Genomic DNA, 26802 nt, shown 5'->3' on the forward strand with positions numbered 1-26802 from the left:
TTCTTAAGAGTCAACGAGTGGTCTGCAGACTGCTGATTGGACTCCCCGTCACCTGTAGGCAGCAAATTCAGCAGAAGCAGTGGTAAACTGCACCTATCACTTAACAAAACGTTTGATAATGAATTTGCTGTTTACAAACGGATGTCTTAGGCCCTGTCCACACATAGTCGGGGATCTGCCAAAACGTAGATATTTTTCTACTTTTTGGCCTGTCATCCACACGAAAACGGAGATTTTTCACACGAAAACGGATCTTTTTAAAAACTCCGGCCAAAGTGAAGATCTGCATTTTCTCCGTTTTGGGTGTCTGCGTGTGGACGGACAAAACCGGAGATTTAAGGTCCGCAACGTCACTTTCCGTGACAAAAAAAAATGCTGGCATCACGTGTGCGACCTGTGTTTACACTAGTCGACAGCATGGATGCCCTCAGAGCTGCGCTCTGTCACTACCCGATCCATCAATTGTCCAAGCGCTTTCTGCTTGTTTGTTTTTGCAAGCGGAATTACTGCTCCTTGCGGAAGACCACAGACGAAGGACGAGGTTAAGAACGGGGGAAGTACTGCCGCCTACAGGTCTGGCATGTCCTTAACAACGTATTTATCCGGGTACGTGTGGACAGAGTTTTTTTTAAACGCGGTGGTGTGGATGCACATTTTTGGAGGGGCGGATATTCGTTTTTAAAAAACCCGGCTACGTGTGGACTAGGCCTAAGTATAGCAGAAGACATTTCAGTAAGTCCCAACAATGTGCTCACGGTAAACCTCTGAGCATGTTTACCACATTTACAGATGCTGCAAGGAAGTTAGCTTTGTTATTTTATTTTTTTTTACTCCACACGTCTGATAACATATCAGATAATCCATACTAAACAAGTGAATAATACATAAGGCATCTTTTTCTTTGGAGAAATACAATAATCAGGTATTTAGCTTATCCATGAGGACACAAACGGCCGTATACACAAGGCTGTAGTCATTAAAATAAATAGTCAGGTCAGATTTGAGTCACTGTGTCTTCTGCTTCTGTAAACTTCACATAACACACCACCTCCTGAAAGAACACAGACACTCAAAGGAAAAACACAAGTAAGACCAAAGACAGCGGGACAGAGAGAAAAAGGATGTCACAGCAGATTCCTTTACAATGATGTCAAACTGGTAAAAACATGTCATGGGCGTAGGAAAGAATGGGTCAAAATGCTCTTTTTGTTAACAGATCTAGAAAATACTTTGTGGTGATGTTAAATTAACCTCCGCTGCAACATCTGCACAGAAATCATATTGGATGGTTAACATAAAGGAAACTGTCTTTGCACTCTTAATAAATATGTAAATAAAGAGATCTGCAACTTCAGGTTTTTGACAGAGCTCCTTATAAAACATAATGTTGCATCTAAACTCCTGCTCAATTCACCTAAAAAACACAAATTCAAATAAATCTCTTGTATTTTATAAGTCATGTAGCCTACTGATGAACCTAAAAAGTATAGTTTGGCTACACTGAGTTATGGGATTTCAAAGAAAAGAGTTGCAACTGAGCTGAAATACTTGCAAATGCAATAAATCAAAAGACCGGTGAACTTCAGACACCTCAACAATCTCACAAAAACAAAAGAAGCAGACTTAATAAACTTTCCTGAACAGCCAACTCCCCTCAAACTGTTGTTTCATGTGTTTACTGTTTTCCATTTTGCAACTGTAAGGATAGAAATGCATTTTAAATATACTTTAAAGGTTCAAAATATAAGAATTTGCAAGTGAAATAATCACCAAACAGTCTTGTACCCCTAAGAAACTACGACATGTTTATGTTTCACGATAATATCGAGTAAAGAAGGCTAGAGGCTAATGTTGAGCTAACAATGCTAACAGTGAATTAGCAATAACGGTCAGCTCTAAAAAACATTGTGTATGATTCATCATTACTTGTCATCTAGAATCTTCTGGCGTTGTTCTAAAACTGGCGACAGCCATGAAACTCACAGAACGGGAATGAGAATGAGACAGGTTTGTTCTGAAAATGGGCCGCAGTAACCAAATTTTACCACTGGAGGTCAGTCTTACTTCATTCTTACATAATGCCCCATTAAATATTTTGTTTTACTTTATGTTTAAATGTACCACATATGAAAAATGTTCCTCTCTTTGTGTCCATTTACACACTAGCTGATAAAAATATAATTAACTTGCTATCATAAATTTACTGTAAGAGGATCTGCTGGGAACGTCTGGCAGTCTGTCAGAGGAGCTTCAATTCCCACTTCCGACAGAACTTCCAAAACGTTCCAGGGGAGGCGAGGAACAATGAGTCCGAATGGGCCCTGTTCAGTGCCTCCATTGTTGAAGCGGTCGACCAGAGCAGGCGTTTACCGGTCTGTCGTGGTGAAGAGAGAGCTGAGCTGGAAGGCGAAGCTCTCAATTTACCTGTCAATCTACGTTCCAACCCTCATCTATGGACACGAGCTTTGGGTATTGACTGAAAGAACAACATCGTGGATACAAGCAGCCGAAATGAGTTTTCTCCACAGGGTGGCTGGGCTCTCCCTTAGAGATAGGGTGAGGAGCGCGGTCATCCGGGAGGAGTTCGCAGTAGATCCGCTGCTCCTCCACATCAAGAGGAGCCAGTTGAGGTGGCTCGGGCATCTAGTTAGGATGCCTCCTAGACACCTCTCTGGGGAGGTTTTCCAGTCACGTCCAACTAGGAGAAGACCTAAAGGAAGACCCAGGACACGCAGGAAATATGTCTCTCGGCTGGCCACGGAACACATTGGGATTCCCAAGGAGGAGCTGGCCTAAGTGGCTGGGGAGAGGGACGTCTGGGCCTCTCGACTTAGGCTGTTGCCTCCAAGACCCGGCTCCAGATAAGCGGAAGAAAATGGATGGATGGATATTTTCATATCTTTGGTATATTCCTGCTGTGTCCAGTTTCTAATTCCATTTTTAGTTCTTTTTTTTATAACACAGAAGATGTTTTTTCAACTTCCTCTGCTGCCTGCGGATAAACGGAGGAGGAAGTGACGCCACCATCAGCGTCAGATCTGAGGACATTTTGCAGTCGGCAAACAAAACTGTCAGCGAGGTTAAAAAAATGTCTGTGTTATAAAAAAAAGAACTAAAAATGGAAAACACACACACACACACACACACACACACACACACACACACACACACACACACCCAGGAGCCCTGACTTAGTGATTTGGTTTAGTGCCAGAGAAAACTTTGTAATTTATAGAGCACGCCATAAATTCATAGTCTAATTATGTTTCACTTATTTAATTGTCTAATTTTTAAGAGATAATTATTTCTTTATTATTTTCCATTTATTTTTTCTTTTTAAGATGAATCAGTCATCAAGTATGGAGTGGAAAATTAAAAGAGAACCGAAGAACAATAAAACAATGACAAATAAGTGAAATGTGGGAAAAATCAAGGTAACATTTTGTTAAAAGGGGCTAAGAAGAAAATAAATCTCCAAAAAAATAAAAAAATATAGTTTTACTAAATGAGAACAATAACAAAAATAAAAGATATGAGTAAATACAATGGGTAATGTCTTAAATATGAAATGATAAAAAACAAGGAACTAAATAAATCAAAATATAACTGATAAAGAAGGATTAAAATATATAAATTATGATGGCCTGCGTATAAATTAATGCAATATACATATAAATTTGTTAAATGTGTTATTTGTCAAATTTTTTTGTTTCTGGATAACTTTTAGGACAATAATTGCCTAATCCATTCATGATAATTACTATATGAAGCTGTCTGTGCCCAGCATGGGTTTCTCTGACATCACTGATCCAATTCTGCTGTGTGCATCAAGAGTCGAGTGTGCGTTCACCACTGTTGTGCGCTCTTGGCCTACAGTTGTGCGCTCAGTTTATTGCCGATGCTTCTGTGTACGCAGACACTGTTTCACTGAGGTGAAATGTCTGTTTTTTTGGTGTTTTTTTTTATTTCTGTCTCATATCTGGTTCACACACTCAGTTTTAAGTGTGTGTGTGCAGAATGCATGTATTTGTGATTATTTCACTGTATAATTATTACTCGTTAATTAATATGTAACTGATCTTTGGAATGGATTTTTGCTCTCAACCCTACTGTGGTCCTAAATACACATTATCCTTGACAAATCTGACATTTGTCCTTGCCATTCCAAGCTATGCACAGATCTACACGATACCATTAACACTGTCTGGTGGCCACACGTGAGATATATTTGTGGGTTACCGTATCCCTGGTACTGGAACACACACAGAGCAAAGGCGTCATTATTTATCTAATAAATTACATCTGTGTTTGAAAAGTCAGAATATCTAACATAATTCCCTGCAGTGTATTATCCTTACAGCTTTTTTTTTTTTTTTTTTTGGGAAATCTATAAACATTAGACAAAGCCGCCTTGGAGCACACCGATTAATCAAGTATACCTTTTCACCCGTCTGCATTGAAGACAGACCCACCAGATAAAAACACCCGTCATAAAACTAATTCTAACCTGGAGCAGCTTGTGCCTATTAAGATGTCCACACATTCACTTGACTTCTTCTTTTATGTGACCCAGTGATTATTCAAAAGCCAATGTGTGAAAGCCTTTTTCAGGTTGGCTCCAATGGTCCTTTTCACAGCAGACACAGAGGCTTTAATAGCTGAGAAAGGCGTGACTAGTGCTGAGGCGCAGGGCAGTGTGACAATGAAGCAGTGTGCAGAACATCAGGAAACTCAAGTACTTATACGTCCTCGGCATTTCAAATCTAAATGAATTACTGATCCACATGTTGCTCCTACTGTGATGCATCAGAGTGTAAAACAAGAACAAGTCCCAGAACTGGAGCCTTCTGTCAGACTGGTTAATGACCTTCAACCACTGCTGCTTCCCATCATGATAATCACACGGGAGTTTGACAGAACCAGTATACGGTTCTGAAGTGTCTTAAGGATGGACACGTTTAAACACACTTTAAAACAGGTTAAACATTCTTATTTAAACACATATTAAGTGGTTTAGATAATTAAAGGATAAATCATTTTTTTGTCATGCTTTTCTCATTTCCTTGTACAGCACTAACACCATCACGTCTTTTTTAGAATAGAATAGACTTTATTAATCGCACAGTGAGGAAATTCACTTAAGAGAGTAGGAACCAAACATATAGGTGTCATGGTCTGCGTCCTGCGTCTCCCTCATGTGTCTCCTTGTGTCCTCCATCCCTCTCTAGATTTACCTTATATGTCTCCTTGTCTGCATCCCTCCTCATGTGCCTCCTTGTGTTCCCCAGGCCACTCCAGGTTTTTTCCCCTTAGGTGTTCCCCCAAGTTTCAGCGTCCCTGTGTGCCCCCAACCCCCTCGAGGCTCTCTAGGTTTCCCTTACGTTTTTCCTTAGACACCTTTTATCATTAGTCTTCTATTACGTGTTTTATCTATTCTGTTTTCTCATCTAGTTCATTTTGCTCCCTTCCCCATTTTTAGGTCTGGTTTCCTCCCCTGCTCCGTTGTGCTCTTCCTCTGTTTATTGGTCTCACCTGTGCACACTTCCCTAATCACCCAGCCCTTGTGTATATAACCCTGTCTGTGTCTTAGTGTGGTTGCTGGTCCATTGTTTGTGTCAGTGTCGTCTCGCCCCCTCTCTAGGTATTACGAATTTTTTAGGTCTCTTGTGTTTTTGGATATTCCCAGGTTTGATTCTTGGATTTTTGGTTTTTGGCTTCCAGCTCTTTGGATTTACCCCAAAACAAAGGATTTTTACGTTTTCACTACTCCTGCCTTGTGTCATCCTGGGTCTGCATCTTGGGTCCTAACCTCCCCCAACTCACAGCGTGACAATAGGAAAATACACAAAAGGTAGAAGGCTATTACTTTAACCTTCATTAATTAAAAAAGATGAATAATAATAGAAAAATGTGATTTTCAAAGAAGTAACAGCATACAGGACACAGACATTCAAATGTGCATCCACGTATTGTACACACACATACATATATATGCATATATATTATATATAAAACAAAAAAAAATCCCGTCTCATTCTTCCAAGGTCAGGTCCTCTACCAGAGGCCTTGGAGCTTGAGGATTCTGCAGTTTCTTAGCTGTTCCTAGAACAGCACTTTTCTGGACTGAGATGTCTGATGTTTTTCCTGCGATCTGCTTTAGCAACTCCTCCAGTCTGGGGGCTACTGCCCCGAGTGATGACCACGGGCACCACCGATGTCTTCTCTCTCCAGGCTTTCTCAAGTTCTTCTCTGAGGCGCTGGTACTTCTCTAGTTTCTCATGTTCCTTTTTCCTGGTGTTGCCATCACTTGGTATTGCCACATCAACCACAACGGCTGTCCTCTGTTGTTTATCCGCTGCCACAATGTCCGGTTAGTTTGCCATCACCATTTTGTCTGTCTGGATCTGAAAGTCCCACAGGAGCTTGGCTTGCACATTCTCTACCACCTTAGGAGGTGTTACCCACGTTGACCTTGGGGCTTCCAGTCCACACTCCACACAGATGTTTTTGTATGTCATATACCATTTAATTAAATAGTTTCCAGTTTGTTCACTACTTTTATTCAACGTGTGGAAACAGACTGACGAGTGTCAGAAAAATGTGCCCTTTCACTTCTACAAAAGCCTCCAGTAACACCAAAATCTGTAGCTAGTAACTTTTTTTTATAAGAGTTATCTAAACACTCACTAAATAGAGACTAAGTTGCTAAACTGTACATTGATTCTAAACTCTGAAGCTTTTGTATCAGAACTCCTGGCACACACAGGAAACCAGCTTTGGATCAATAAGAGCTGTCCAGTTCTAGAAGTAATTGTTTCCACAGTGAATGCAACATTTATGGAGGACAAATCTTTACCAGGACAATTTTGTTTTCTTATATATTCACATGCTTGGACAAAAATAGAGTTTCAGGAAAGCATTATTCATTACTCACCAGATGTGCGGATGTAATAAACAGGTGAAAATTCTTTCAGAAACACAGTTTTCCTTTTTGTAACGCTGCAGAAGACACATGTAAAGTGGTGCAAAGAGCTACCATCAGAAAGGTTTTTGCTTTTGATGATAAGGTTCAGGTTTTAGTTGAAAAAAGAAACAAATTGATGACTTCAACAACAAATGTGTTTTCCTCAAGAAAGAAAAAGAAGCAAACAGTTTGCACTACCTAGCACTCTGATTATCTAGCACACATAAATAGTTTATTTTGGCAGCAAAGGTGCTGAGGAAATCAAGAGCTTTGTGCTGCTCACCACCTTGGTGGGTAAAAAGTGAGTGACCAGCACCGTGGACTGACACAGACCAGTGCTAAAATGCCCGCTGAGGCTCATATTAACAACTTCCTTATTTAGTGGTCCTGATCAGCGCTTGTTCAGGGTGAACTGTTCTATAGAAAGGCAGTGGTGTTAAAAGAACCAGTCAGCTCAATGCCAGCTAATTACAGCTATTCACAAGTTTCAATGCACTTAGTCAAGAATGCCACTTTTATTACAGAAGACCTGTTGAAAATGTCTTAATTGTTTTTTTGCTGCGGCTAATTTCTTCTGATAACCCATCCATCCATTTTCTGAACCCGCTTGTTCACGTAGGGTTGCGGGGGTGTGGGGGGTGGGGGTGTGTGCTGCTGCCTATCTCCAGCGGTCAATGGGCAATCGGGCAGGGTACACCCTGGACAGAGAGCCAGGCCATCGCAGTTCTTCTGATAACCATTCAAGAAAACTAACTCCATGTTTTATGAAACAAAGCAATGCAAAAGTAATAAAAAGCAACAGAAAAGTCTGAGAATAAAATCATTTTAAGATGATACTTTGGTCTTGGCTCCATTCAGACTAGCCATTAGTTTGTCAGTTCAGACTGTTTTCTTTCATTTCAACATAAACTGTTTAAAAACATATACAGAGCTCCGGGAGTTGACGTCACATCTCCCAGCATGCAACAGTTCAAATCTAAATGGCGCCATCTTGGAGGGCAGAAGCCCGCAGATGGACTATTTGTTATTGTCAGAAAACTCAAATGGGAAATATGGTAGATTCCTGTTGTGCCCCAGGATGCAGAACAGACGGGGACGACATAAGGAATGAGCCATCTACAGGATTGCCCAAGATCCGGAGCGCCGCAAACGTTGGATCATTGTACTAAAACGCGCTAGTGACCGGGCTAAAATGAAACGGTGCGATCCCGAGAGTAGGTTTTCGCTTATGCAGCGACCGCTTCATATCAGGTACTTAAACCAACGTTTCCTCAACTGTGTATGGTGTTTATTTTAAATGTTTTTATTACAATTCTTAGTGGGCTTCCTAAACTTATTTTGGCGAGGCTTTTTCTGTCTTATTACTCACAACAACAAGTAAACATCACGTAAAACGTTGCCTCGTGATTTCTGCGTGCTGCCGTTTACGTGTTTTATGATGACAGCAATTAACCGGCTAAGCTGTATTTAATTTTTAAGCAACGGTTGATCAATTGTCAGATCACACACATAAAAAGCACTTTGGATTGCTATTATCTGTCTCACCGAGACAGATCTCAGACAGATCCTGAGACGCTCGTGCCTGACATATTTATTTTAATCATGGAAAAAAAATCAAACTAGAGATTTCTCTTGGCGTTCAGTTTATACATTCAAACAGCACAGCACTCTATTTAAACTACTTACATGTAAATCTATGTTATTTGTCCATCCATCCATTTTCATCCGCTTGTCCGGAGTCGGGTCGCAGGGGCAGTAGCCTAGTTGAAAGGCCCAGACTTCCCTCTCCCCAGCCGCTGGAGCCAGCTCCTCCGGGGAAATCCCAAGGCGTTCCCTGGCCAGGTCCGCTCCGACAGCTTCTGGCATATTTTAAAAGTATCCCAGGGGCACGGTATGGGTCGGAGATGTTTAATCTATTTAATTTCTGACTATATAAAGCAATTTCTTCAGTTTTAAATTGTGAAGTAAACTCCGACGGAGTAAAATCCAAGCCGATCCCGTTCATTTTGTTTACCTTTGTTGCCTGCCAACATGGCGTCTACTCTCTGAGAGTCACGTGGCGTCCGGAGCTCTGTAGGGAAAATGTTAGATGCTCATATTTTTTGTACCTTGATTTCATCAGGTTTGGACTGTTGCACACAATAATTTATAGAGAAGAAAAGCTTCTATGGCTGGAGACAAAAGAGAAGCAGAGACGAGTCCATAAGGAGCTTAAATTTAAGATCAGACGGGCTAAACACAGCTACAGGAAGAAGCTGCTAAAATCCTTTTATCACTCTTTCATTGGCTCTGTTATTCACTCTGCGGTGGTCTGTTGGGGTGCAGGCAGCTCTGACCGAGACAGGAAGAGACTGAACAAGCTAGTTAACAAAGCCAGCTCGGTTCTGGGCTGTCCACTTGAAAAAAAAAAAAACTCCCATCCACCACATTTCACTGTGGAGACCATGGACAGCTCCTTCAGAGGCAGACTGAGACATCCCAGATGTAAAACAGAACATTCCCATGGGTCATTCATTCCCTCTGCAGCAAGATTTTATAAGTCCTCAGTTTAACTGGTATTGACATTATCGTGCTAAACAATAACATCAGTGCAATATTCAGTATGTGTTCAATACTTGTGCAACAGTAGTTGTACATTAGTGTCTGTGTCCGTTATGCTGCATAGTTGTGGAAACACAAGTTTCCTTTATATTTGTTGCTTTCAGTAGTTGAAGGTTACAATAATAGCTTACTGCCTTTGTGTGTTTACCTGTGATCTCATTATTTTTCATCTTCCTTTTCTCCGAGTGTATGAGCTGCTGTAGCAAGTGAATTTCTCCACTGTGGGATCAATAGATTCTATTCTATTCTCTCTCATATATATATATATATATATATATATATATATATATATATATATATATATATATATATATATATATATATATATATATTCTAGTATAAATGAATTAACAAATATCTTTTAAATTGATCTCTGTGGGGAGAAAAACTGACACTCCTGTTTCAGGAGCTAGACATGAACCAGAGGAGAGGGGAACAGAAATGACTGGATTTGGAGTCCTATTTTCTGATTTTTGGACATCTTACCTCTGATTGGCTGACAGCAGCTCGACTACCACTTACTCCATTTGCTCTGCAAGGTTAAAGTTTTATTTCCACAAATAACACAAGACTGAATGAATTATGCCGTGTTTTGGAGTTACTAATGCTAACAGTTAGCTTCTACTAGCCGAGGTGTGCTCTGCTCACTCCTGGACACTAAAGCAACAACAGCCTTCCCCGTCAGAAGCCAAGATGGTTGAGTCCATGAGTGCTAATTTTCAATGTGACACAGATCTGTCAGGCTTTTCTAATCTGCTAATGCAGGAAGTAAGGGTAGAAGACTATTTTCACGTTCAGCCTTCATGCTAAACTCAGGAAGTTAAAGCAAAAAACCGGTTTCTTAGTGAACTTGTAACACTTTATAAATCATGAATGAGCATTTGTAAACATTTTTAGAATGGATTTTGCTGACTCTTGTCAATTCTTGACAGGAAGACAAGTCTTTTTCCGGAATATTTCTCTTATCCGATGGCACCATCTAGTGGCTGACAAGCATATCACACAAAAAGTCTGTCGCTCTGTTTTTTAAAACGGCAACTTCACGTTTCTGTTTATAAACATGCTTCTGTAGCTGACAAATACAGCTAAAACACGTTGTTTTTCAAGTATTCGTCTCATGTCATGCTGTGTTTTCATATATTTAGATTTTGAAGACTTTCTTGTCTGCGAAAAGTTCATCAACTCTGCATCAGCCGAGGTATTCCTTAAGTTGGAAGCATCTAAGCGGTAGTCTAACATTATTGGTTAGTTCTCAGTTTTCTATTGCACGGAGCTCTGCGGGACAGGGGACGTGCTTAGCAAAAAATAAATAAAAATAAAATAATAGACGTATTGCTTCCATTCCATCACAGTACATGATAAGATAATCCCTTTTACAGATTTCTGAAAAGCCATTCATAATTTCTGAAAGTAGAAAACTCCGGAAAGCTACAATAATAAGTTAATAAAAAATGTTTTTAGTGATTTTTTTTCAAAATGACACAATAACTTATTTATAAATGATGTAAAAGCCATTTATAACAGCAGCATCAATGTAAATTGGCACCTTATTTATTTTATTTCTAATACGATGACTGTCGGTAAAGAGGAGTCATTTCACTGTGTTTCAGTTTCCTAGATAACAAAAGAAAGTTGTAGTAGACCCAGAATACACCCCAGAAACAAGTCTCATATTGCTTTCTCTTTTTATTAACCAGAAACATCTCTCATGTGACCAAGAAATGTGGGAATCGTAGAAGCAGCAAGCACGACTGCAATTTGTTCCATGAAGTATTTAGAGCTGGTCTAAACTAGAACAGTACCAATAAACAGATATTTCAACGTTGCGGCGTTCTTCGCTGTTTTTTCTTCACAATTGACACCAAAACAAAACACCATGCTCATTTTGCAATAAGTCACAGCTACATTTTATCACACACACACACACACTTGTAAACATGTCACCATAAAAAGACCATTGCAAAGCTGCTTAAAGCTTATACACTAATACTGATGCAGAGCTATATGAAGCCTTGTATGCTCTGTTCACATTACTCCAGATATTTTTGTTAACTGGATTTTTTTGCTTTTGTTTATTTACAAAAACATCTCAGTCCAAACAATTTTAATAAAAATGCTAAAATAGTCATACATCACTAAAAGATGGCAAGAACATCCACGTTGAGCACATTTGAATTCATAGACAGGGTGATGATGATGTCATGGTTTCTAGTGTATTATGCATCCGTAAGCATTCAGTCACTTTTGTTTTACCCCCAAAAACTCAGTTTTGATTTGTTTCAATTTTCCAAAGTTATTTTTCCTTTCCATCACTTTTGTTCACCTGAAACTCAGGATAGCAGGTGTGGGAACTCAGCACAAACTATCTGGTTTCAAAATGTCTGGAGTGGAGTAAACAGCGCCATATATACAACGTTACACTGAGCCAGAGAAAAATAATGAGGAGGAAGTGTCGAGATTAATGTCAAAAGTTTTTAGACAACCTTACTGGCACGTTGAGCCAGGAGGAGGTTAGGACCCAAGATGCAGAAACCCAGAACGACACAAGGCAGGAGCGAAATCAAAGTAAAAACCTTTATTTAGGAAGAGAGTCCAAAATTCTAAAATCCAAAAAGGGCAGGAAGCCAAGCCTAAAGTCAGTAACCCGACTGACAAAAACAAAAGGCTCTTTGATGAGCGAAACCTAGAGTTTCACGAGGAGGAACAGAACAACACTGACAACGACAATGGACCGGCAAACACTGAGAGACACAGACAGGGTTATGTACACAAGGCTGGGTGATGGGAGACGAGGAGCAGGTGTGTGGGGAATTGGGCACAAGTTAAACTAATGAACCGAGGGAAGAAGCAGAAATAAGCAGTGGAGAAAACCATATCTAAATCCTAAAACAAAGCTACTAAAATAACCTGAACTTTAAACACTCTAGAACAAACCAGGGGTGGCGTTAGGCCCGGCTACTTGGGCTGAAGCCTCGGATGTTTTATGAAAAGCCCCGGATCTAAATCGTGGAAGTAACATGCAGTACCAAAGTCCAACAGAGAGGGAGCAGCTGGCAGTAGTTTGTATACAGCCTGCCTGAGCCTCCACCACTGAAGAAGAAGCCCTTCAGCAGCCGGCTTCTTCTGCACTCTCTGCCTGAAACGCATGAGTGAAGATGGACATAAGGACGTTTTTTTAGACAAAAAAGTACAACGACAGAACCCCAGCTTTGATGAGACTGGTGCTGACTCAGGTTTGTGAGTCTTATTTGAAAATATTTGTTGTGCTGCTGGTTTGCCTAAAGTTAGCTTACTATCAGGTAAAGTTGTTGGAGAAAGAAAGGGAATATTTACTATCATCTCACACTAAACACTAACAGGAACAATACTCTGCCCTGAATATGCTGAATATGTAGCTTCAGATTAAAAATTATGTGGTACAAGACAAATGTATATGATGTTGACTAGTGCGTGTCACGTGTGTGTGCGCGCGCGCGTGTGTGTGTTAAGCCCCGGATCTTCTTCAGTCCTAAATCCGCCCCTGGAACAAAGACTAAAGATAAATAAACCAATGATAAGTGAAGTGACTAAAGGTAAACCTGAAGAAGCTGGGGACCAAAAGGGGGGCACAGAAGATTAGAGGACACATGAGGGGAACCAGGAGGGGGCTGGAGACCACGAGGATACAGAACATGACACTTACGTTGCAATCTGCACTCAAAATGTGAATATAGGTTATAGACTGCAGGATGAGTTTCACTGGAGAATTAATAATAATAATAATAATAATAATAATAATAATAATAATAATAATAATAATAAAAATAATAATAATAAAACCCCGCAGTCCAAGAAATCCAGAAGATTGTTCTTCTCGTAAGTGCCCACATCATCAGTAGGACACTTTCCATAAACTAACCCTGAAACTGCCTTAGAAGCATGGATTGATTCTGGCACTTCAGTGAAAGCATACAAATATACAAAAAATATAATAATAATAATAATAATTCTCTTTTGCCGGCTTGTGAAGGATGAAACTTCTTTGAGCTCCCAAAATATGTATTTTCTTTTTTTAAATTAAAGATTAAAGAGATTTCTCAATAAAACACGCAAATATCACTCAGCTGCGATGACAAAAAACCTAAAAAAGTATGTGATTTGCTTCTGCGGGCCACTCTTAAAATAGCCAACATCTGATTTATTTCTGTATATTCTGACTTTTATTCCGGAAATTATGCCTTAACTTTTTTTTAAAGCACTTTCATTTTAAACTCAACATTATTTTTCTTCTGTGTCGCCTACTACTATGTTGTACATAAAATAACAACAAGAAATATGATGTAGAATACTGAAACAAAACATTAGTGAGTGTCAGCATCATGAGGTCCAGGAGTTTTCCATCTGCAGTGATTGTTAAAACTGTAATCTGTCTTCAAAAATAATCTCACAACTTCTACGAACTGCTTTAACGGCGTTTTCAACCTGAGTTTTAGTTTCTTTTGCTGCTGTGGGTTTGTTACAATTCTGCTAAATAAAAATGTATATTAACTGTATTTTATTGTGATGACAATAAAATATTTTAAATGAAAAACAGACGAGCCTCAAGCTGAATAAACGAACCATTCTTGAAAACATGACGTATTATTTAAGTCACTATTTGACACAGAGAGGCACACGTCGTACTGTACATTCAAAAACACCTGTACAGAGTAAAAATGGACTTTTACAAACTATTCACCACCTTTCATCACAGTTAGATAACAACTTAGAGATGGATAAACGTAAATGCAGGTTTTTCTTCACATTCTTGTGTTTATACTTTCATTAAGTCTCCGAGCATTCACACCTATTCTGTAGTCAGCTCTTTAACCCTCCCGCTGTCTTTATGGGTGTGACCCCGTGAGGAAAGTTGACCACTGAGCAGGATTGATGGTTTATCCCTTGAGGTCCACGTGGCAGGGGTGAGGTGGTGCTCACTCCTCACCCCTGCCACGTGGACCCAAGGGATAAACCATCAACCCTGCTCAATGGTCAACTTTCCTCACGGGGTCACACCCATTAGGACAGTGGGAGGGTTAATTGTTCATTAGATGAGTGACTGGGGACAAATACAAATTTTAGCAAGAAGATCTGTTATTCAAAAGCGTTATAAAACTAAAATACTTTTTTTTCTCTTAATTGCTATTTTTGTTAGTTTATAAAATAGCTATGTACTGTTTTTGTTTTAGATAACAGTTAAAGCAAAGTTGTACTGGAATTTTATCACTTACAGAAATTAACCAACAGTTACAACGTTTATAATTTAGGCACAATTCATCATTTGTTTCATGTTTTTCTTTTGTTCTTTTTACAGCTTTTTAAACAAGTTTTGTTGTTAGAGTTGGTGGGGGGGGGGGGGGGGGGGGGGGGGAAGTCACGTGTTCCCAGATTTAAAGATTCTTGGTCGGCAAGAACAACTCATTAGTTTGGGTATGAACCCCAACCCTATCTGGTAGACTGTGTTTATGCAGTGATCTCTACTTTAATGAATTCAGCATGACCTCACTTGGACATCTTTGTTGATATTGTTAGCCAAGAGCGCTAGACCTGCCGTAGAAGCAGCAAAAGATTTTGCTCTGCAGGTCAGTTGCCCCGGGCAGCTTTGTGTCTTGCTAATCGTATATTTATGTCGATGATCGTAGCGCTCTACATTTGTTAGACAGGCTTAACACCAGATCAGGGAAAAACTTCAAAGATGGTGCCGGTTCAGAAGCTGCGCTCTTTGAAACGGCTTTGGCATCAACTTTGAACAGTTCAGATTTGGGCTTTTCTTTGAGACATGAGCAGATAGAGGTACTTAAGTCATTTATTTAGAAAAATATTGCATTAGCTTCTTCTTCGACAGTGTATGGCGGACTGATTACTGTGGCGATAAATATGTTACGTTATTCGTTGCTCTGATAGGTCCTAACGTTGTCCAATTGCATGTGAGGACCGTTTAAAAAGAAACCATACGTTTGGCCCATTAACTGAGCTCTGTCTATCGGTCGTGGCCAAACAATAATATTTACATTGTAAAGGGTTAATTTACATCTATTTAAGGAACCATAAGACATGAGATGGGATGACTTGCCATTTTTGTTTTCTTAATGAGACTGATAAAATAAAAAAAACATCTAATCTCTCAATAAGATGCGTTTATAGAAACCCTTAACTTTATACATTATTTGTATAGATAGAAATGCTTTCCTATGAACAAAAATGTGCATGTGTGTTTGCTCACGTGAAAAAAGTTATTGACCAAACCAGTATGAAATTTGCACAAATGAAGTGAATCAAACTAAATTACGACAGAAAAACTGGCCTAAAAACAGCAACGGTAACCCAATGCTGTCATACTTCTGGACAGTTAACCCAATAAAAGTATATATACTAAAGAAGCATTTTGTTTTTGAAAAAGTAAAACTGGTTAGTTGGTGTTGAGTGAGAATATGCTTCAGCCTTGGATGAGCTGTAAATGAACACTGGACATCTCCTCTGGTTTTTTTCCAGCCAGCGGGACATATTTTGTACAATAGTTACATAACTGAAAGTCAAAGTCCAGTCCACACATGAGGCCAGACAGAGTTCAATCAGCAGCGATTCCATTGAAGACTCCGATTCATGGCCACAGGGCAGACAAATGCACACCCCATTCTCTGGATCACAGTCAGCTCACAGTTTCCACAGTTGTAAACTCTGTCATACCGGAATAATCCGAACTAGGTCCTTTTAGATCAACTTTGTGGCCAGATTTTTGGTTTGTACATCATGCACAAGAAATTCATTGTATATCTACAGTCACCATGACTATGGCTAGTATTTAGAAAGTATGATGCATGTCTTAAGAATCATTTACAGTAAAACATTTAGGGGAAATTTAATCTTCAAGAGAATTCCTCAAGTTCAGCTTTTGGTGCAACTCCGTTTTGCACCTTTGCTCCGTTGTCATTGGAGCCAGTGATTTCTGTGTGGCAAGAGGAGATGTAACTCCTCTTCCTCGTAGGCAGAGAGTGCTTCCTTGCTCCAGCACCGCCGTTCCCCTCCACGGGGTCGTGCACCACAACCATTGTGGTATCCATTCGTGTCAGCGTATACATGCTGCTCTGACGTGTTGGGTGCAGCCGTGTAGACCGTAACTCCAGCTCATCATAGGTGGACACCTTGATGAATGGGCACCAGCGAAAAGCCCTTTTGAAACCAGCCCGAAACCTGGAGCCACAGCAGGTGAGAGGAGGAAGAGTTAACAGTCGTGGAAAAAGACACATGTACAAAGTCAAGTTGTCATTATTAACCCCTAGTGGTGGAACTGGTCATTTAAATATGCAATGATGATCGATTGTGAACCTTATAATGTTCATTACGGTCAAATCACAAGTTTACTGTAGAGCTGTTTGTTTTCAATTGTTGTCCTGTGTGGAAAAAATAACTGAAAATTTCTTAGACCCCAGAAAGAATAGCAATTGCTTTCGCTGTAGCAAGATGAGGTTCACTGAAACGTGGACATTTGTTCTTTTTGAAATACATTCGGTCATGTTAAATTTCATATGCATGCTTAAAGTGAAAATGGTCTTCTACCCATATTTCCTGCATTAGCCGCCAAAAGTAAATTGGGGGGAACGCTAGGCCAGAAAAAGCTACACAGATCTGAAGCCTATTTTAGTAAACAATGACACCAATTTGCTGCAATGCTGAGGAGTCATCAGGGAGCTTCCGGTCGTTTATAAGTGGTCAGACAAGTATACGTGGTGATGCTAATGTGGTGCTAATGGGGCGCAGTCGTGTTCTTTCTTATCAAGGATTACGCAATGCTGGTATAAAGGGGTTACGGGTGCGGTCTCTGCATTGCTTCCAATTATCTTAGACTTAACTTGGTTTTTATTGCAATTGAAGCTGCGCTCATTAAGTTTTTTGGACAAGCCGCTCCTAGAGGTGTCTGTCCTCTACTGTCCCTGTGAACGGTCTCCAGCTCTAACGGAGAGAATCTCCTGGATCTCTTCATCACTCCAGTTTATCATCTCAGCTGGTTCTGTTAACAAAAGCAAAACTTACTGCCTGTGTTTACTTTCATTTTTCATCTCAGCTCCTCACGTTTTCCACCCCCAACTCCTCTGACTAAAATCTACTTCCTGAAACAGGAGCGCCAGAGATTTTTATCCCACAGAAAACAACTCATAAGGCGTTCATTCCAACTAAAGACCACAGCTGAACTAACGAGTGTATGGCTCCTTTAATTAACTAAACTAAAGTGAGTCAAGTTTGTGTAATCAGGTCATTCCAATGCTGTGAAGCCAAGTATTCTATTTTTCCTGCATTAAACAAGCTTGTATTATTGGCTCCATTCTCTGTGTTGGATGAATATTTGGGTCCAGGTACCCTGAACCTGACACAATCATCATTTTGACCAGTTGTAGATAGCTCCTGAATGAGCTCAGTTTAGAAAAAAGAAAATTAATTCTGACCAGATGGACAAACAAGCTAGTCTTAGTGGGTCCAATACAAATTTTAAAACAACCATCTAACAAAAATCAACAATAACAGCAGTTAAATCAAATTTCGATTTTCTAAGCTGCAGCTGTCAGTTTCTCAAAGCAAACGTATTCTGGCAGAGTCTTTAAAATATTCCTGCTAGATTTCACCCAGGCTGCAGCAGAAGTGTAATGAAAAGTTCATTTCACTGTTAAGGTTTACAAATTAATGTCCAGAAGAATTACAGTAAAATAGACTGAAGTTGGTTCAAGACATCAGATCAGCCATTGACTCATCAACTTCTTTACACTGAGGTCTTTTAAAGAGCTGTCTGGTATTTAGGTAACATGTTCAGAACCTCTTAGAACCTTTCCACAGAAACCCGCTTTTGAACCATCACTTCAAACTGGCAGGAGATGACGTCCAGATGTTGCAGAAACGTGCACATTTAGTGACACACCTAAATGTCAGGTGGAGTTCAGCTGTGTCAAAATCACATCAGCACTTAGGTCGACCTTTCGGTGGCTCAGAACGCCTGTGCTCGGCTTCTGACCAAGTCCTCCAAACACACCCACATCACCCGCTTCTCCTCCAGCTTCATTGGCTGCCAGTCAACTTCAGGGTTCATTTCAAGATCCTGGTTCTGGTCTATAGGGCCTTACATGGACAAGCACCATCTTACATTGGTGATCTTCTTAGTCCCTACACCCCCAGCAGGTCCCTCAGGTCCAGTGACCAAAGCCTACTGGTTGTGCAGCACACCCAAGGCTGGATTATAATATGGGCAAACTGGGCACAGGCCCGGGGGCCCACGCGAGCAGCAGTCTTTTTTTTGTGTGTGTGTGCAGCTGTCTTAACGTTGGAGAAACAAGTTGACAAGTAATTAAAAATGCGCTCACATTTTCTAAGTTAACACACATTTCTTTTAACAATGGTAGTTTCTGCATCTTTACTGTTCCCCAGCTGCTTCAGCACCCCCCCCCCCCCCCCCCCCCCCGGCGCAGTGGCCGCAAACTCACTGATGTTTCTCACTTCTAATTACCTGCAATGGTGTCTGATTGTTGCAACCATCAGGTACAAAAACTAACTTGTTTTTATTTGACTATTTTTCTGTCCTGTCTCTGTTCATTATCTTCCTGCATCTCCTCTCAATCCTAAAAAAAAACTGCTCTCTGGCTTCATATACCTCATGAGTTACCTTTGAACTGCAGTTCTAAAAGACACCGACCGCAAAAACAGCGGAGTGCTCGCTGCGTGCCGGCCGCAACACCCGGGGGGTGGGGGGTGGGGGTGGGGGGGGGGCACTAGGCACATTGCGCCCAGGGGCCCCTGCAATGATAATCCGGCCCTGAGAGCACCAGGCTAAAGGTCAAAGGTGACAGATCATTTGCTGCTGTGGCCCCCAGACTCTGGACCTCTCTCCCCCTGAGCCTGAGATCAGTGGACTCAGTGGTCTCCTTTAAAAAGCAGCAGAAGACTCACTTGTTCAAGCTGGCTTTTGTATGACCTTCTTCACCTCTCTCTCTTTATTCTGCTCTCCCCACCTATTCCACCTTCCTCAGGATCTACTGATTTCCCTCTTTCCTGTTCACTCTCTCTCTTTCTTTACATTTTTAATCACAATTGTCTATTTTTTGTTCATTTTAAACATATTTTTAATCATTTTCTAAATTATTTTTTATATTTTTACATTTTTTTGTTTTTGTGAAGCGCCTCGTGGTTTTTACCTTGAGAGGCGCTATAGAAATGATCTTTTCTTCTTCTTTTTCTTCTTTGCAGGGAAGAATGAGTACAGCATGTACAGAATAATTCACTAAAATTAAAACTTATCCAAGTAACACATAACTAATGCATTGTGTTAGCATTTCCTCTTTTTTAAAATGCTATCTAATTCATGAGAATTGTTGAGATACAACCGTTAGCATCATGAGAATCATGAGTGACTAAAAGCTCTCAACTGGATAAAATGCTATGTTTATGCTAAGCTGCCACCCTCCCAGAAAACAGACTTCCAGACAGCAGCTGGCAACCCAATCTACTCAGAAAGAGTCTTGGCTTATTACCCACTCCACACACCAGTCTGACTGGATCCAATGACATCTGTGGGAAGCAAGATTCCAACTCACAATCCAAAGCACACATAACAAAAACCCTGGTGGCATACTTCTCAAAACTCCCCCCGCTGGTTGGAAAGCTTGATGTTTGAACCCACCGGCTGTTGAGGCAGCAGTAGATGATGGGGTTGTACATGGTGGAGCTCATCGACAGCCACAGCACCGACAGGTACACCTGCTGGATGTACTTCCACTTGACCAGACGCTTGTTGAGCCCCGTCGCAATGAAGTAGACGTGGTACGGCAGCCAGCAGAGGGCAAAGGTCACCACCACGATGATCATCATCTTTACCACCTGCAACACAGAAAGCGAGTCAGAGAGTATTAAACATTCTGGTTGATTTTATTTTGTTTAAAATATCTGAATCTGTGTTAGTTAAGCCAGTGCAGGCTAAAAGCAGCATCTGTTTGCTTTTTTAATGACTGATGTCAGTTTTCTCACTAAGGAATTTGTAAATCTAGAAATCAAACTGCAATGTCAAACACAAGAACCATGGATAGGAGAAATTCTGATGTAAAATCAAAAGGAGAAAATGTCTCTGAGGAATAAAAGCTTAAACATGTGCCTCTTTTGCCTTTTTAATTTACTCAGCAGGTGACTGGGTGTTTATATGTATTCAGAACAGAGCCCCATCATACATTTATTTGCTGATGCTCTTGCCAAAGCAAACCCTGCTTCCTTCTGCTGCACACATCATAATTTAGCCTTTTGTTTCTTTTACCACACCCATTTGTTTGGCTGATGTCATTGGTTAATTTGTTCTTTGCAAAACTGTTTACTTGCACATAATCAACATGATCTCATACAAGGTTTTTCTTTTAATGCAAAAAATGCCATAAGTTTGGAGCAAAGCTGTTTTTAACAAGAGTCTCAGAGAAAAGGTGCAGATTTCAACTGATGCGCCAAACAGCAGCTCCTCTGGCTGCTCGTTTCATTTATGGAGCTCACTTAGCATTTTGCTCCAGACACAAACCAGATCAACTGCTCAAATCACAGATTGTCCAATCCCAAATCAATAACCATACGGAAAACTTGTTAAAACCCAGTGGCGGCTGGCCAGTAGAGGGCGATAGGGCGCCACCCTCCCAGTTTTCCCCAGCGTTTTTAATTTTTATTTTAAAAAATAAATAAATAAAATTAACAATAATCACATATTCTAAGTTAATTGTGTGTTTTGTAACAAAAACAAATCATATATATATATATATATATACATATACATACATATATATATATATATATATATATATATATATATATATATACATGTATATATATATATATATTGGTCTCTGCCGAGCTGTGGAGGCGACAGAAAGGCTGTGGGCTGTGTTTCAATCGCCCAAACAGGACGGCACCAGCCGACCAATTGCTGACAAGAAAATCAAACGGTAGGAATGGGAATGTATCCAATCAGCGTCGACGTTGTTTCAGAAGCATGATGGGCGATAGAGCTACCGCCAAAGGCTTTCGTTGGTGTTCGGTAGAACTCGGAAGTCTCGACTACTCCAGCACGTTTTTGGTCGTGACGCAGAGCCTACAATCAGGATACCTGATCTCAGCAGCCACTGAATTCAGTTCGGTCTCTTCTCCAGTATCCGTTTGAGAGGAGAACTATGGTGGAAAAACTTAATGTCAAAGAGCTTGGACCAGATCAGCCCGACGTAAAGATAAGCCAGCAGGACAAGGAGAAGGGTAAACTGTACACACGACGCTTCTCCCAAAATTGGTACACCAGGAAGCAGTGGCTAGCTGGATGCAATCACACTAATGCGTTATTTTGCTTTCTGTGTTTGTTATTCAAAACGGCTGGGATCCACAGTAATGTGGATGTGGAACTTGTGTCTCATTAGGGACTCCATTCATTCTCTGACTGAGGAATGCAGCGCATCAGTGCAGCAGCCAACAAAGAAACGGAGGACGTTTGGACAGGGAGAACAACAGCTGGGTGCAGAGGTAAGCTGTACATTACATTTCTGTGAACAAGACAATCAGAATCAGAAATCCTTGGTTGTCCCACAAACCGGGACATTTGTTTAATAACATGTACATTGTTTAATGTGCAATAACTGTAAAAACTAATTTCAACACAGATACCTATTATACATATTTAATCATGTAAATGTGTATTTCAAGTAAATTTGTACATACATCAATCTGATTCCATTTTACTTGTTACACTTCTGCTGCAGCAAACAAATTTTCCAGCTTTTGGGACAATAAAACATTTCTGGTTCTCAATGAGATGTTTTTACTTCCTCAATGAGATGTTTTTACATTTGAAGTAAAAACATCTCATTGAGAACCAGAAATGTTTTATTGTCCCAAAAAGTGGGAAATATGACATTTGTAAGAGGATACTGATGACATTATTTCCTATGAAAGTGTTTCCACTTTCCATAAGTCCTAACAGTGTAAATTTCTGGCATTTTGTCTAAGTAGTGTTTACTACCATTACTGTAACAGTGACCTGCTCATAATTTTTCGTGTTCACTCAAATGTTGAAATTAAACAAAATGTTTTTGTTACTTGCCTCTTGCATTGCCTATTTACCATTTATGGTCATGTTATTTTATGTGCAATTTACAGTAATGCAGTATTTTTCAACCTTGGTCTGCAAGGCAGTTTGCCAATAGTCAGACACACCTGGATTAATCAGTTTGTCCAATGATGTAAGACAGGAAATAAAAGAGCTGTGCTTAATTCAGGAAATAGTGAAGTTGTGCACAAAGCTCAGAAAGCTCAAGTTTGTTTAAAAAAAAATAGCACAGCCCCACCAAAAATATTTTTCACCAGCCGCCACTGTTAAAACCAAATCAATGACTCTTACTAATCCTTGAACGCATGCAACAATCCAATATAGATGTTATCTGAGCCGAAGCACTGTCTTTGAGAAGAACTAAATGCATGAAGAAATAAGAGTCTTTATATTTCTGTCCTTTGCAGCTACAGAAATGCTGTTTGTGGCATCCAACATGTTCAGTAACAGCCCTAAGAGGCACAAAAACAGACAAACCAGAGACAAAACAGACATCAGCGAGCCCCTCCTGAAATCCAAACAACAGTCGTGGCACACTTTGTTTTGAGTGAAGGTTTCAGAAAGGTTTACAGCTCATCACAAATCATGATGCAAACTCAGCTATGTGGCTGCCAAACAGTGGTAGAGGTAGTTTTATTTAATAACATAGTGAACATTAAAAACAGTCCCCGTGCTCTCTTAATCCAAGGTGATGGCAGCAATAAAACCTAAATGTTTGGGTAGAACTGTTAAAAGCACGCTGTGGTTCAAGAATCCTTACATAGCTATTAAATTATAGATCTGAAGAAGAAACTGTTTATTTTAAAGTGCATGCACTGGATCAGTCAGTGCAAAGGCACGCAAAAGGTCAGAGTTCATCCAATAGCTGAGTACAAAAGGATCCAAACGGAAACCTTGTCCTACTAATCAGTCGCTGTAAGCGCTCTGTGGTTGGTAAATTCTGCAGACTTGAAGAACTCTAAACACTCATTTAGCTTCAAACAAATCTTTGTGGACAGAGTTCATGCAACACAACTATAGGAGAGGTTTATCATTACAAATATGAAATAGCTGGCAGTTTTATATCTGGAGAATAGTTTTAAAACAGGTCCCAACAGGTCAGAAACAAACGCTTGGTCACCCATCGTCAATTTTAGCCGCTTCGGGTGTGAGAATGTGCTGCGTGTGTCTGCTCTGTCTTCTCAAGTCATGGCGGAAGGCTGCTTATACTAAGCCAGGATCCTCTGGAGGTTTCTTCCTGTTAAAAGAGAGTTTTCCTCTCCACTGTCGCTGCATGCTTGCTTAGTATGAGGAGGAAACTTTTCACTGATTGGCTTAATGAACTAACCTGTATTGGAATGTTTACTGTTTGAAGTGCCTTGAGACGAATCTTGTTGTAATTTGGTGCTTTATAACATAATATGATTATGCAGCTAATTATTTATTTATTTGCTTATTAATGCTTCACAATGCACTCAGTAACACTAATAAAGGGACCCTTATTGTAAAGTCTTACCACAAAATATTTTACTACTATTACAGTTGGACTAGATTTCTAGGTTAGTATTGGACAAAAATAGTAAAAAAGTTAAAAAAATAAATAAATAAATAAAAATACCTCTTTGCAGCTTGGTAAGGATAAATTCACCAGATTCTCATGTTTGTTCTAAATATAGTTGCTCTGCAAAGTAACTGATTTGATTCACTAGAATAATGTGTTCCCATAAGGAGAATACACCAACAGCTCTATGTTCCTGTTAAATCTGAATCCCACAGCTCGATCTCAGCTTCCTGAATATTCTACCTCATGCTGTGTTTCTCATGGTTTCCCTTGCCTGCCCGGTCATTTGCTGTTGGCCTTTTCAAAATATCAAGTGTCAGCTACAAAACTGAAAAAATGCTGTCCTGTTGGAATAATCCTCTTTCCATGACAAAATGTACCACAATACTGACCCCAATAAAAGAACGTCACGTAACCTTCAATATGTATTGTTTCAAACAATACATATTGAAGGTTAATTTGTTTGGATTAGCTTGATTCATTCAAATTGACTTTAGTTAACTGCGTAAATGTCCCATTTTGTTAGTTTAATAACAGACATTAAAGTGAATTACAGAAGCCTTTCTCACAAAAAAATGATGACAATCAGCCAAACATTAAGCTATCGACCACCTTACAGTCAGGTAAAATCAACTGTTTCTGACGGAAACCATGTTTAAATGCAAAAGCTGTTGTTGTAGTAAACATTACACTGTTAAGACAGCTGGTGATAAAAGAGTGAAGGAAATAAAATGACATTTTGCAAAGCAGAGATCAGTTTCTTTAGCATTTATTTAAAATCCTACATGCATCATCTTTGCATGGAGATAATTTTGTATAACGTTTCATAGTTTTTAACTGAATTTGTTTCAACCTGCATTTACTCAGAAAGCTTATTCAGACAGTTTGACACTAATAAATACAAAACTTCCTTGAATTTACAAACCTGAGGTTCGTGGCGAAAATTCCAGAGTTTAGTTTAGAAATACAATTGCAGTCCCTTTCTAGCTGACACATTATGATAAATGTGAGGTTTTCATATTATTCATGTGCATAGTCGTGTGCAGGGAGGTAAAAACGGCAGAGTAAAATAAATGTTGCAACAGGAATGGTCGCCTGGGCCAATTGAGTATGTATTTATGAGGAGGAATTTCCATTATTCATCTGATGTTTATGGAGTTTGCATATTACCTCATAAACTTTCTCAGTTCAATGCTGATTGTGCCATTTTTAACTAAAAGTGTTCAAACTTTTGCAGCTGACAGTTTGTGTTTGAACAGCAATTCTAACCGGAGGAGAGAGGAAGAGGGAAAATTCTCTAATTAGTGCAATTTTATGAAAAACTTTGCACCAAAACCACTTAGTATGATGACTGAATTTAGCTAAACTAATGATTCTCTTTGAAAAGACCTTCATCAAAGAAACAGAGGGTGCAGGCACAAACTACATCTAACTATAATATATGTACGTCACCCTGTTTGTAGAGATTAAAGCTAATTTCCAAAGCTCCTAAAGAATCTTTCATGCCTTGTCTGGGTTTGTCATCTGGGATACATATTGCCAACTGTTTTCTTTGTGCCCTTGTGAGGTTCTGGTATAACAGAAAAAAAGGACTAAATAACCAAGATTCCTCGTCTTAGCTTGTTTCATTCCCTGTGCAGTGTGGATTTGGAGATTTTTGTATTTGTGTTTATTGACCCTTTGCACCAAAGCCACCTAATCACGTGGGTCCACCATGCTGGACGGCAAAAGCATGTAAACAGTAAGCGACACGAGTACTAAACAAAGGGGAAAGTAGAAACAAAAACAAAACTCCTCCAGCATTCCTTCAAATTGAAGCATTGCAACTGAAATTAAGGTGGAAAAAATAAACAAATGGAATTCAAACTCACTCAATCTATTCTAACCCCAGTAAAGGCCATTCCACATTTCTACCAAGCACTACCAGAACAGCGGCTTCCTTTTCAACTTTGAAGAAACTCCTGAAGACCCTGCTCTTCAGAGAGCATCTCCTAAACTAGCACCCTCCCTGCACCCGTCCCCCTCTGTACTGTCCACTCCTTGTTCCCTCCTCTCCATGATTCATCATGCTGCCTCACTGCCACCTACGACTGACTGGAAATTGGTTGTAGTTGTTGTTGTTACTGTTGTTGTTATTGTTGTTGTTATTGTTGTTAGCCTCAAGGGCAACATGCCGATTATCACTTGTAAGTTGCTTTATGTTTATGTTTATGTATTTAGCAGATGCTTTTGTCCAAAGTGACTTAGAGCTTTGGACAAAAGCATCTGCTAAATACACAAACATAAACATAACTGACTAAACAATTAGAAAACCAACAGCCACAAAGAGCAAATCAGTTTCACCATATTTTAGAAGAATTAAACTTTTTAACTCATCCCACATCTGTCATGTTCTGTGTCCCTTTGTTCCCCAGCTCCTTCAGTTCCCACTCCAGGTTCTCCTTTTGTGTTCTCTTAGCACCCTCATGTGTCCTTTGTCTGCATCTCTGTTGTGTGTCTTAGGTTGTAGCTCCAGCCTCTTGTTCCCCAGTTCATTGTATGTATGTATGAGTTTGTGTGTGTCAGTATGTGTATGTG

The 26802-nt window shown here is 39.8% G+C and overlaps 1 protein-coding gene across 1 annotated transcript in view; it reads right to left on the bottom strand.

Moving 5' to 3' along the window:
• Positions 1 to 14953: 14953 nt before the first annotated feature.
• tacr3a (tachykinin receptor 3a) overlaps positions 14954 to 26802 on the bottom strand; it is a 58175-nt gene continuing 46326 nt past the window's right edge. Inside the window, exons 4-5 of the mRNA XM_015943658.3 lie at positions 20244 to 20440; positions 14954 to 16774 (exon numbers count right to left, since the gene is read on the bottom strand). Of these exons, the coding sequence (XP_015799144.1) occupies positions 16450 to 16774; positions 20244 to 20440 (522 nt within the window). The 3' untranslated portion in view covers positions 14954 to 16449. The remainder of the gene's footprint in view (positions 16775 to 20243; positions 20441 to 26802) is intronic.

The sequence above is a fragment of the Nothobranchius furzeri genome, chromosome 6, assembly GCF_043380555.1.
Source record: "Nothobranchius furzeri strain GRZ-AD chromosome 6, NfurGRZ-RIMD1, whole genome shotgun sequence".
NCBI lineage: Eukaryota > Metazoa > Chordata > Actinopteri > Cyprinodontiformes > Nothobranchiidae > Nothobranchius > Nothobranchius furzeri.